The sequence below is a fragment of the Otolemur garnettii genome, unplaced genomic scaffold (genome assembly GCF_000181295.1).
Source record: "Otolemur garnettii isolate 467f Iridium unplaced genomic scaffold, OtoGar3 scaffold00013, whole genome shotgun sequence".
Lineage (NCBI taxonomy): Eukaryota > Metazoa > Chordata > Mammalia > Primates > Galagidae > Otolemur > Otolemur garnettii.
The window spans coordinates 5,505,461-5,517,862 of NW_003852408.1; the positions used below are offsets into that span (position 1 = coordinate 5,505,461).

The 12,402-nt window shown below is 39.2% G+C and overlaps 1 protein-coding gene across 1 annotated transcript; it reads left to right on the top strand.

Moving 5' to 3' along the window:
• The first annotated feature begins 1,104 nt into the window (after positions 1-1,104).
• On the top strand, positions 1,105-8,930 carry SLC19A3 (solute carrier family 19 member 3). Its single transcript, XM_003784885.2, has 5 exons — positions 1,105-1,256; positions 3,015-3,843; positions 5,544-5,736; positions 7,928-8,069; positions 8,628-8,930. Exons 1-5 carry the CDS (start codon positions 1,107-1,109, stop codon positions 8,802-8,804), a joined length of 1,491 nt encoding a protein of 496 aa, XP_003784933.1. The 5' UTR covers positions 1,105-1,106; the 3' UTR covers positions 8,805-8,930.
• Positions 8,931-12,402: the final 3,472 nt, after the last annotated feature.

Below are 12,402 nucleotides of genomic sequence, written 5' to 3' on the forward strand. Positions count from 1 at the left end.
CCTACACTTGGCTAAAGCTTGAATTTTAAGCAATTTCTATGTCAGGACAAAGTATGTGCCACTAGTTAGTTTTCTGCCTTCCTTGAGTGATGCGAAACTTCAGGCTTACAGAAGTAATGGACCTAGTCATAGTTAAAAGGGGAATAATAGTTTAAGAAGTTTTATTTACAACATGATCAGCATTTGGGGGGAGGTGAATATGGAAATAATAGTAAGTCAAATGTTTATCCAGTTTTATATTTTTTAACTGAAGAATTATAAATTTAAAGGGAAGGGCTTGGTGCCTGTGACTCAAGCAGCTAAGGCGCCAGCCACATACATCAGAGTTGCTGGGTTCAAATCCAACTCAGGCCTGCCAAACAACAACGACAACTGCAACCAAAAAATAGCCAGGCATTGTGACGGACACCTGTGGTCCCAGCTACTTGGGAGGCTGAGGCAAGAGAATCGCTTACGCCTAGGAGTTGCAGGTTGCTGTGAGCTGTGTGCCACCACACTCTACCCAGGGCAACAGCTTGAGGCTCTGTCCCGAATAAAATAAAATAGATAAGTTTAAAGGAAGATTGAAAACAAAATTATTTTAGATGTCCATTATATGTCCAGCACAAGGCTAGTCAAGGGAGAGATAAATGTGTAAATAAACAAATGCCATTTGAAATGTTAAAGATTTCAGAGTCAGTGGAAAATGCAGTGTACAGATAATAGAAGTTTGACAACCCCATCTGTCTTCAGTTGGAAACCATACTTTGCCTACCACATATACACCAATAATTCCTTAGTCAGTGTTCATTTACTTTCAAGCACTCACTGGCCTCTTGGTTATCATTTATTAGCAGTTACTCATTACCATGTTTGTGATGACGGGCACTTGCGAAGCCTGACTCTGCCCCCAGCAATCATAGTCAGAAGTTCATTGACAAAGGATGGCTTCACTGGCTCCTAAAAGATATTATTCATAACTCACCTTTCTGCTTCAGCTGCAGATGGATAAAACATTTTCCTGACATAAAACAGTCGGAGAGAATCAGGTTTTTTGTATTATATTAAATATGCCAAAAGGAATAAACGTCACTTACTTATTTATTGTTTTCCCCATTTGATCAGCCATGGATTGTTACAGACCTTCACCAAGCAACTCCTGGATTTACCCCACTGTGATTCTCTGCTTATTTGGGTTTTTCGCCACGATGAGACCCTCAGAACCATTCCTTATCCCATATTTATCTGGACCAAATAAAAACCTGACCACTGAAGAGGTGAGTGAATATGCACATGTATCTATCTAAATGTGGTTCACTTTTGTAGGACTTGAACAAGGATCTCGAGAAAGGACTTCATTCAACTTGAAATCAGATGAACACGTGTCCCGTTTCATAGCACATGTCTTTTAATAGAACTGTTCAAACTACTCTTTGCTCTTTACATTTGCAAAACTGGGCACCCCAAACCCGTTTTATGTGTAACAAATATTTTAACCCGTATGGAGTCCTAGCATTAGTCTTACTGCATAGAAAGCTTTCAGTTCTCCTGTGACTGATTATGCTAATCCTAAAATAACACCTCGGCCAGGCACAGGATCCAGCCTAATAAACCGTCAGACTGCGGAGGGATAAGCAGGATCTCATGAAGAACTGTAAGGTCTCTTTAGGAACGCAGTCTTAAAAAACTATTTACCAGCAAGCAAGGCATTCACAGCTTTACCTCCCAGCCCTTGCCTCCTTCCCTGAAGGCCTAATTCTCTTATTTAAAAGATCTACCTCTTTTTCTTACAACAAGTCTAACAGAAAACAGCTGACCCAGCTGCAAAATTACCCTGGGCCAATCCTACAACCTCCAGCCATCCACATGAAAACACTGGGTGAAGTATGTGGCTTCACCTGCTCGCCTAGTTAGGAGTGGCTTAGATGGTGGTGAGGTGGCGAAGACAGAAAGGCAAGTTTGTTCTGTAATGTCACAGAGGGATGACTCTGTTTCAGAGTTTCTAGGGTAGAAGCATGTCACAATTATGACAGCAAAGGACAGACATAGATCCAGACTCAGTCAGCTCATTGAACCCACTGGGTTTGTATCTGCCACCACTGTGAACCAGACCCTCCCTCTAAGATGCACCTTATTCCCACTGGCCATTTTTAATGCCCTCCTGCTTTGTCCGGCAGCCTCGGGAATCCAGGTGTCAGTGCTGAGCACAAGTTGAGTGATTTGAGAGGCAGTTGTGCTCACCTACTGTGCCCCACAGATCAACAACTTCTTTAGTGCTTCCTTTCCATGAAAACTGAAATCTTGTGCCCTTCTAACTAAATCCACGAATTTGTCCACATTAAATGGATACCAAAATCATACAAGTACAGACAAGTCAGTACAATTGTGGGGGGAAAGGATTGGGAGCCCGCCAAATTTTTCCAGGGAAGAAATGAAAAGCTCACCTATTCCTACTCCGTAAATCAGCCAAGTTACTCTTTTCCTATTACCAAGTATCTTCCTGGACTGTGGAAGGGCTGACATTTTTGACATAATGTTGGATCAAATAAAGATAAAGGCTGTCAGATTCTTTTAACATTGCAGCCTATTTATCTAATGTTGTTAATCTTTGAACAAGAGAGGAATGGTATTTTTCATGAAACCAAAACTCAGAAGTGTCTGAACATTTTTTAACTAATTCACTCAACTGTAAAACCTTTTAAACTTAATATTATTATTCAGATTTCACTTTAAGCTCAACATACTCCTCTTTTACTGGGAAACATGTTTATACATACTTAGGAGTATATAAGTTGTTTGGGAAAATGACTAATTTTCCTGTATTTATACATACTTAGGAGTATATAAATTGGTTGGTCATTTTCCAATGGGGAAGGAGACTATCTTTTCTTAGTAATGTCTTTGAAAATCAGTTTTCTGATTATGTTTTGCTTAATATGAAGAATATCGGATTAGAGATAGAATTTGAGGTGCAAACCACAGGTACCCCAGTAACGTGTGGGGCTGCACGCTCACGCTGCTCATCCACCTTGCAGATCACGAATGAGATCCTTCCCGTGTGGACCTACTCCTACCTGGCGCTGCTGCTCCCCGTGTTCGTCCTCACCGATTACGTCCGCTACAAGCCAGTCATCATCTTACAAGGGGTCAGCTTCATCATCACCTGGCTGCTGCTCTTGTTTGGCCAAGGAGTGATGTCCATGCAGGTTGTCGAGTTCTTCTACGGTATGGTCACCGCCACCGAGGTGGCCTACTACGCCTACATCTACAGCGTGGTCAGCCCAGAGCACTATCAGAAAGTGAGTGGCTACTGCCGGAGCGTCACGCTGGTGGCCTACACAGCCGCCTCCGTGCTGGCCCAGCTCTTGGTGTCCCTGGCCGACCTGTCCTACTTCTACCTCAACGTCATAACCCTGGTCTCCGTCTCCACAGCCTTCCTGTTCTCACTTTTTCTACCGATGCCCAAGAAGAGCATGTTTTTTCATGCAAAACCCAGCAAAGAAATAAAGACGTCACCTAGCATGAGTGCGGTGCTAGCGGAACCTCCGGAAGGTGAAACCTTAGGATGCGGAAAGCGGAAATCCGCCTCGGAAATACCCACGGCTCCGGGCAGCCCGAGTGAGGCCCAGCTGAGCAGCCCGGCACCGAAGGCCGAGACTCTGCAAGTTTTCGTGCAGTGGTTCCGAGATTTGAAGGAGTGCTACTCCTCAAAGCATCTTTTCTACTGGTCCCTGTGGTGGGCTTTCTCCACGGCAGGTTTTAACCAGGTTTTAAACTATGTTCAAATCCTGTGGGATTACAAGGCACCGTTGCAAGATTCTTCCATCTATAATGGGGCAGTAGAAGCTATTGCAACATTTGGAGGTAAATAAATGTTGGTTTGTGTTCCTTTAACAGGCTGCCCCCTTACGGTCACTTCTCATGAACTGAACTTCTCCGGGGTGGTAAATAAGCTCTGTTCAGAAAGCAGAGTAGTCTTTCTCAAGAAAAAAAGTCCCTGGGAAAATAAAAGTACCATGACCTTCTATTTAGTGTAACATCACACACTGTCATACACTACAATGTTACACTAAATGGAAGTAACTCAGGAGCTCAGACCTCAGCACCGAACAGTCCTATTCTAGTCAAACCCCTAAGATTCCATTTTATCATTAGGACATGCCCTATTCTTTCAGTACTATTTTTAACATCAAATGGAAAAATATATAAGTAAGGAGATTTTATTATTTTAGAAATTAAATTAAGGCTTCCAATTTCTCATTGAGAGAGTCTTGCTAATAAAGGATTTGATCCGCTGATACCTTTAACAGTTCTTTAACATACACCAGCAATTTTCAAAAGCAACTCGCTTGCAAGGTTTAACTGGTGGAGGGGTCAGCCCTGTCAATACAGGCCTGCTTGCTCTCCATGGTGAACAGACCCTGCTTTGTAAGCCTTCCTACACTATAAGCCTGTCTTTTACTTCCTCAATACATTTTGTTTTATGCTTGCCTCAAAAAAATTCAAAATAAATAAATGGGGGGTAGAAATGTGAGAGTTGGGATTCTAGTATCAGAGGGAAATCTGTCTTTGAAGATTACTCTACAATAAATATTTATATCCTAGTAATGAGACTTTGAAGATATTTTCTAGGAAGTGAGAATTCTCCACGCCCTGGTGTACAAGAAGTTTCAGAACACCCATGTGACCCCCATTTTGTTATTATCTCCCTTTGGGGAGGCTTCGGTTTAATTCCTGGAAACCAGGACTGGGCTAGAATAGCTTCTCTGAAATTATTGCTCCTATATTCCAAATTCTAGAGGGGGAAACAGTTGGGTTTTTCCTCCCCTTTGTAGTCATGGTTCTTTCATAGTCTTATGTGGGATAGTTAATCACTCGTTGTCAGAACAGTTATTGAAACCCAAATACTTTCATTTTGTTAAAGAGAACAGTAACTACAGACCTTAATTACTGCCAGTGATTGAACCTCTTAAGTTAAACCTTGTTAAGTCAATATAGGGCTTTTCATGCAAAGCCTCAAGTAAATTAGATCATATCTTAAAGACCTTATAGTGGAGATTGGAAATAAGATTAAGATTAATAAATATTAATTAAAAGTAATTAAAACTTACTCCTCCTCAAGGCAACACATCTTGTAGCTATCTCTGAAAAAAACTTGTAATAAAAAATTGTAAATGTAAAGCAAATAGGCCAGATTACTCCCAGAGCAAGCTGGGTTAAGTGACTGGGTTAAGCGACTGGGTTAATGTATCACTCCCCCCCATACATGCTGCTGTGGTTAGAAACCTTTCTGTCCCCTCTGCATAGTACAGTGCCTGGTATACATTTGACACTAAAAGTGTGATGACTAAGTGACCAAAAGAACAGGAAGTGAAAAGAAAAGGCAAAAGAAAATGGTTGGAAAAAAGGATGAATCCACATTTTAGGTGGGTCATACAACTTTTGTGAAAGCAACGTACTTATCTTTTAGAATTACCAAGACCTGGGTTTTTAAGAGAGAATGTGGATCTTTCCTGCCTGCCAAGTTAGGACGTTTGATTGTCCACTGTGTTTGTCTTTTTCAGGGGCTCTGGCTGCCTTTGCAGTGGGTTACGTGAAAGTCAACTGGGATCTTCTGGGAGAGTTGGCCCTGGCACTGTTCTCAGTGGTCAGTGCCGGCTCTCTACTGCTCATGCATTACACAGCCAACATCTGGGCTTGCTATGCTGGCTACTTGATATTCAAGTCCAGCTACATGCTTCTTATAACCATAGCCGTGTAAGTATTGCCAGCCATTTCTTTCCACTCCTAAAACTGAACCATATTCCTCTTTTTTCCATATTATTAAAGTTGTTCCGAGAACTTCAGAATGGTTTTAATCAACTGCAATATTTTTTTTCCAGTCAGTTAATTTATTAGCTGCTACTATATTCAAACTGTGACATAATAAAAGTAACAGATAACTCTAAATATTACATGGCTATCTTTATGATTGGGGAGCAAGCTAATATATTTTCCCATACTTCTCTTATCTTTAAAAAAAATTATTATATATATTTTTTATTAAATGTTAACTATGTACATTAATGTCATTCTGGGGTACAATGTGGTGTTTTCATATACAATTTGAAATATTTTCATCAAACTGGTTAACATAGCCTTCATGTCATATTCTTAGTTATTGTGTTAAGACGTTCATATTCTACTCTTAGAAAGATTCACTTGTACCCTTGTAAGATAAACTATAGAAGTGATCCCTCCAATCCCCCTCCCTCCACCCATTTCCCTCTCCTCTTCCCCCCCCCCATATTCTTAGGCTGTTATTAGGTTATAGATTTCATATGAAAGCTATAAATTAATTTCATAACAGGGCTGTGTACATTGGATACTTTTTCTTCCATTCCTGTGACACTTTGCTAAGAAGAACACTTTATTAAATGTTGGTCAGGCACGGTGGCAAATGTCTATAATCCTAGCCCTCTGGGAGGCTAAGGCAGGAGGATCACTGCAGCTATGGAATTCAAGACCAGACTGAGCAAGAGCAAGACCCATTTCTACAAAAGTTGACTACTTCCTATTAAATTAGACATAACTCTAAGCCATCTCTTCATTTAACTACTTGTCCTCCTAATATTGCTAATATTTATCTTCAAGGAGAAAAGCTTTTATAAATTAAAAACAATGATACATGGCCATGTTTGAATTTTTTTATTTCTAACATTGCCTCAATAAGGAGTAATGTGATCTGATTTTAAATGCATAGGTTTAGATTTCATGCCTTATTTCATGTGGTTGGCTCCAACTTCTCTGTGGCACAGACTATTCTCAGGAAAGTTATAAAAATTTGGACACTGATAAAAGTAGATACAAAAATCACCAAAAAAAACCTTTTAACTGCGTTTAAACCACATTCACGGAGCCAAGTAGTTTTCAACCGTTTTCTACAAGTGTTTTTTTAGAATTTAGAGTTTCCTATAATCTTTGCATCTACTTTTCTCAGGGATCTTTTTTAGAGAACAATTAAAAATTGTTTGGTTCCACATAGAAATGCTGACCACAGGAAAGATGTTTTGCTTTTAACCAAAAGAGATGAAAAACATTTGACTTTTATTTGCATGGCAACAATTAAAGACAAAAGCTTTAGTAAGTTTTGTTTGTTTTTAATTTGTGAAAAATGTGTCATGAGCAATCGACAAAACACAGAAATACGAGCATCCAAGGAAAAAATCGTGAGTCGACTACTTGGCAAGTTTATTTTTTTTTCACTAACATGTCTCAGTTTAATGAATAAGACTCATGTAGCTTGAGTCCCTTTTTTAATGTGAGGATTTTATTAAGGTAAGATTACAACATTTCTTTGTAATTTATGAAATATTCAGACCCCAAAGCCTTACCTTCATTTCAAAGAAGAACTCTAAATAATACACATGTGTCAGTCTTTCCTAAATGTTTTATAATAATATTTTAAAATTTACATAATTATTAAAGATAAAGTAACTATAAATTCATTCAATTATACAACCAGTCATGGTCCAAATCTTCTAAAGAATAATCTACCTATCAAACTTTGAAACAATCAAGATAGACACTTGAAAATAAAATGAATAACTCCCAAAAAATTCTCAGATTGGGTAGTGCTTGCATATTTTTAAAAAATTCACTGCAGATCAGTATCTAAAATCAGATAACAGCCAATATTCCCAAGTTATGAGAACTTAGAACATTTATGTTTGATTTCTGGGCTGCACTAATTTGATAGAAGGAATTTTGTCATGTTACCTTTAATCCAACCTTTAATGGTAGTTTTTACTCCTTTTTCTGCTCTATCTGTTTGTCTATCCTGGAGGACATTTAGACAGGAAGGACTGTTAACAAAACATTGCTTTCTTTTCAATTTCTAATCTATCTTTTAATGATAAGAATTCCACATATGTTATAGTTAAAGTGCTTATTTGCGCTTCAATGATAGATTTCAGATTGCAGTCAACCTGAGTGTGGAGCGCTATGCCCTGGTGTTTGGAATCAACACTTTCATTGCCTTGGTGATTCAGACCATCATGACTGTGATCGTAGTCGATCCAAGAGGGCTCAACCTCCCAATCAGCATTCAGGTAAGCAGCAATACTTCTGTTTTGCTATTAATGTCATTGATGAAAATATAGACTAACTAGATAACAGCAAATATGTCTCCACATTACAACTAATCATATTTAAGTTTCTTGAATTCCTTGATTAGCAAACTTAAAAATGCACAATTCCTTAATTATCATATTGTAATGCACCAAGTAGGCTTTAAGCAATAATTAAAACTAGGTCAACATTTACCTGGATAAGGCCAATTAAAAGTAACCCCAGTGTCTAAAATTTATTTTTGAATACATTGTACATACAACATTCTACCGACGTCCAAACACAGACCCATAGTAAGATCAATGGGACTTAGTATTTTTCGTTATTAATGACAATAGTGAGGATTTAAACCCAAGCAACCTGCTCTGAAGCCAAGACTCTTCTAACATAGGAGAAGAGAGTACTGTCCAATCTTAACAACCCATATTAAGATCCTAGGTCCTAGTTACCTCATAATTCAAGCAAACCTGTGTTATCGATATTATCATTGACATAGATAGCCAGATTTTATATGTGGCTAATTATTTGTTTTTCTCCAGTTTTTAGTTTATGGTAGTTATTTTGCAGTCATTGCTGGAATTTTCCTAATGAGAAGCACATATATCATCTACTCAGCCAAATGGCTAAGGGAAGAACAGAGCCTTGCTACAAGTCAGAATGCAGATGGGCCACACCCAGAGGAACCAAGAAATACCACCACGTCAACAAGGCTCTAACCTTATTACATCAGAAGCTGCAGAGGTTTGAAAGTCACTGAATGAAAATGCAAGATTTTGAGATGGATGGAATATGTTTTTGTCATAAACTGACATGCTTTGCAAGTCTGGATTCCAATGCACCTTTTCAAAACCAGGACAAGACATCAGTTTTAGACCAGTTATCTATGTGCCCAGATGAACTTGATGTAGTCTATGGGGTCCATCATCACAATTAAACAGTCCAATCTCTGGGAGCCCTGTGAGTGGCTGTAACTGGAAAATTCTTGTTTTGCTCACTTGCAAGGACATGCAAATGGCATGGAGTTAAACCAGGAGAAAACTCCAGCCATCCTGGAGTTGGCGTTCCCCTTTGGTGAGCAGACATCCTACCTGGGTCAATGATCTTACCAAAGTGGGCAACACAGAAGACACTGTGTCACGTGATCCATTTTCTTTCCTCTTCCAGTGAATATATTTCTGTTTAAGTACAGATCTCTGAGAGAGTTACAAGGTTTGGTTCCATTTCTATGGGCTCCTCTCCCACTCTGGTGACACGGCATTATTTATAAGCTATGATTTGATAATATCATCATTTAATTTTTTTATGATTATTTTTCATTTTGTTTTCTGTTGTTAAAACTCTACCTCAAAGATAGCTCCAAACACTCCTGTACATCCACAGAGTAATCTTCACATCATTTCCCAGTGGCCTGAGAGAGGCAATGAACCTTCTCCCCATCATGACCCCAGAGCGGTCTTTTAATGCATCAGTATTGTATCTATCTAAAATAGGAAAACTTTTAAGGAATTTCTAGAGGTTTCTAGAAGTATTTGGAAATAAGAAAACACTGGTGGGAAGGGGTATAATATACTTAATTTTTAAATGGAAGAAACTGTGCTAAATAAAATGTGTCAAAAGTTTGAAGAGTCTTTTTCATTTGTTGATGAATTCCGCTGAAAGCTATCTGAGCACGTCTGTCCTTTGAAACGTTAATAGAGGATACATTGAGCAGCCTGATGGTGGGAATAAAGAACGCTTCCTCAACATGTTCCCCTGTAATAAAATTAATTGCTAAAAATGAGGAAGGTCTACGAATATCAGCATACAAAGAGCTCTAAAAATATATTGCTAATATTAACTGGAAAAAAGTCAAGGGCCCAAATAATAAGAAATGCAGGAAATTATTTGTGTAAAGGTAAGGAGAAAAACATCTGTATTGGCTTCTAGGTGCATATGACTTTTCTGGAAGGACAAGTGAAACTACTAGTAATGATTTCCTGCTGTGGAATAATAGGAAATGAGAACATTGTCAACTTCCCATGGCATTCGATGTTTGTGCCACCTGAATTACTCATCCCCAAATTAAAATCCTACTTGACAAAAAAAAAATACTGTTTAACCTCTTTGAGAAATGAATTTGCACTGAAGAATGAGAAGCTGGAGGTCTGATAACCATTATGATGGTTTGACATTTTGGGGATGTGCATGAATAACAAAATGAACATTTATAACTTCAAAATAAAGAGGAAAAAATTAAGTATACCTGACATCAAAAAATTAAATTAAAAAAAAAATTTTTTTTTGAGATACAGTCTCACTATGTCTTCCTCAGTAGAGTGCCATAGCATCACAGCTCACAGCAACGTCTAACTCTTGGGCTTAAGCGATTCTCTTGCCTCAGTCTTCCAAGTAGCTGGGACTAGAGGCTCCTGCCACAATGCCCGGCTATTTTGTTGTTGTTGTTGCAGGTGTCATCTTTGTTTAGCTGGCCCAGGCTGGGTTCGAACCCGCCAGCCTCGGTGTATGTGGCCGGCACTGTAACCACTGTGCTACAGGCGCCGAGCCTAAATTAAAACTTTTTGTTTGATATCTCATTAAAGAAAAAGATTTTTTTTTAAAGATAAAAGCTCCTCACATAAATGCCAGCCACTTTAAGCTGTGATTACCAACTCCAACTATAATTCTGCAATCAGGAGGTAAAATATGAAAAATGTGAAACTGGTCCAAAGTCAATCCTGCAGGAAACAGGAAAGGTGCCGTTTGAATTCAGGTAGGCCTGACCTTCTAGAAGAGCTGTGGTCTTTCTGCTGCTCCAGATTCGTCCACACCCGACACTGGAGAGAAGTATACGTATTCATAAAGCATGAGGACCTCTCAAGGACCCCACGAAACAGCAAAACTTCAACTTGTAGGACTGTAGAAACGTGAGAGCGGTGGGTTTTTTAAGTATATTTTCATATTGTAGATTACCTCAGGGGTAACTAGAAAACATTTTTATCTAAAGAATCCTTATACTTCAAAATATAGTCATATACCAGGTCAGACAATTAAGTTCATGAACGAACCCTAGAACAAGTGCTATATACCTCATTGCTGAATATCACTACTGTCACCTTCAAAGTATTTCCCTAGGCCACCTGGTGGTCGACCACTTACTACACAACTGCCTTCTATTTGGCGCCATAAAAATCAGTGAAAATAAAGTATAATGACGAGGATGACATGATCTATCTTTGAAGGGACTCCCTCGGATAAATAGGGTCAGTAGACAAACTTGTGCCAATCCAGAGAGAGATGTTGAGATCAAAGGGCAAGATTTGCAGCTGCTTGCTAGGAGGGCCAATTAACTCAGCCAATTAACTCCTGCTCAGGTCCTGGAACCCAGGACAGAAGAAACTGATGGCCCAGCTGAGGCCTGAGTTGGAGCTTTTGAAAACCATTAGAAAATTTAAGATTATCTGGGTACACATCTTCCCTATAGTTATTGTGATTTATAACTCTCAGCTTCAACCCTCCCCTTTCAGCATTTGAATTATAAATATGGATGGTTTTTAAATGGCAATATATCTTGAACCTAAGAAAAAAAGTTGTTAATTTTCAATTATCTTCTTTATATGTATATAAAAAGGACGTGTGTGTGTGAATGTGTGTGTGAGCGTGATGAGAGAAAGAGAGAGAGAGAGAGTGGTTCTTACTGTTTTATCCTGAGCTCAAGTAAACCTCCTGCCTGGGCCTCCCCAAGTGCTGGGATTACAGGCATGATCCTATGTGCCTGGCTTATTTCCTTCTTAATATGGGCTTTTTGTGTGTTGTTATTATGTTTCTTTCTGAAATTAAGAATTAAAATGACAATTATCTAAAGAGAAAGCTGTTCTAATTAAAGAACAGAAGGGAGGTCTACAGAATAAATATGAGGTTTCTGATTTCTGTTATAAGTTACCCCCATGGGGGGCTTTCTTCCCGCCCTACTGAATCCTCCCTCTCAGCTGAGGCATTCAAACGGGTACGGTTAGAGAAACATGGTCACACTCTCCTGTCTTCTTCTTTGGGACCCCTTCCATGTTTCCCTGGAGGGGTGGAGGGAGCCACCTTGTAAGAATGGCACTCTGGGGCACCTGTAATCCCAGCTACTTGGGAGGCTGAGGCAAGAGAATCGCCTGTGCCCAGGAGTTGGAGGTTGCTGTGAGCTGTGTGATGCCATGGCACTCTACTGAGGGTGACAAAGTGAGACTCTGTCTCTACAAAACAAAAACAAAACAAAACAAAAAGAATGGCACTCTGTACTTGTTTTCTCCTAATTCTGTCTTTGAAGACATTTTCTAAGAAACTGCCGTG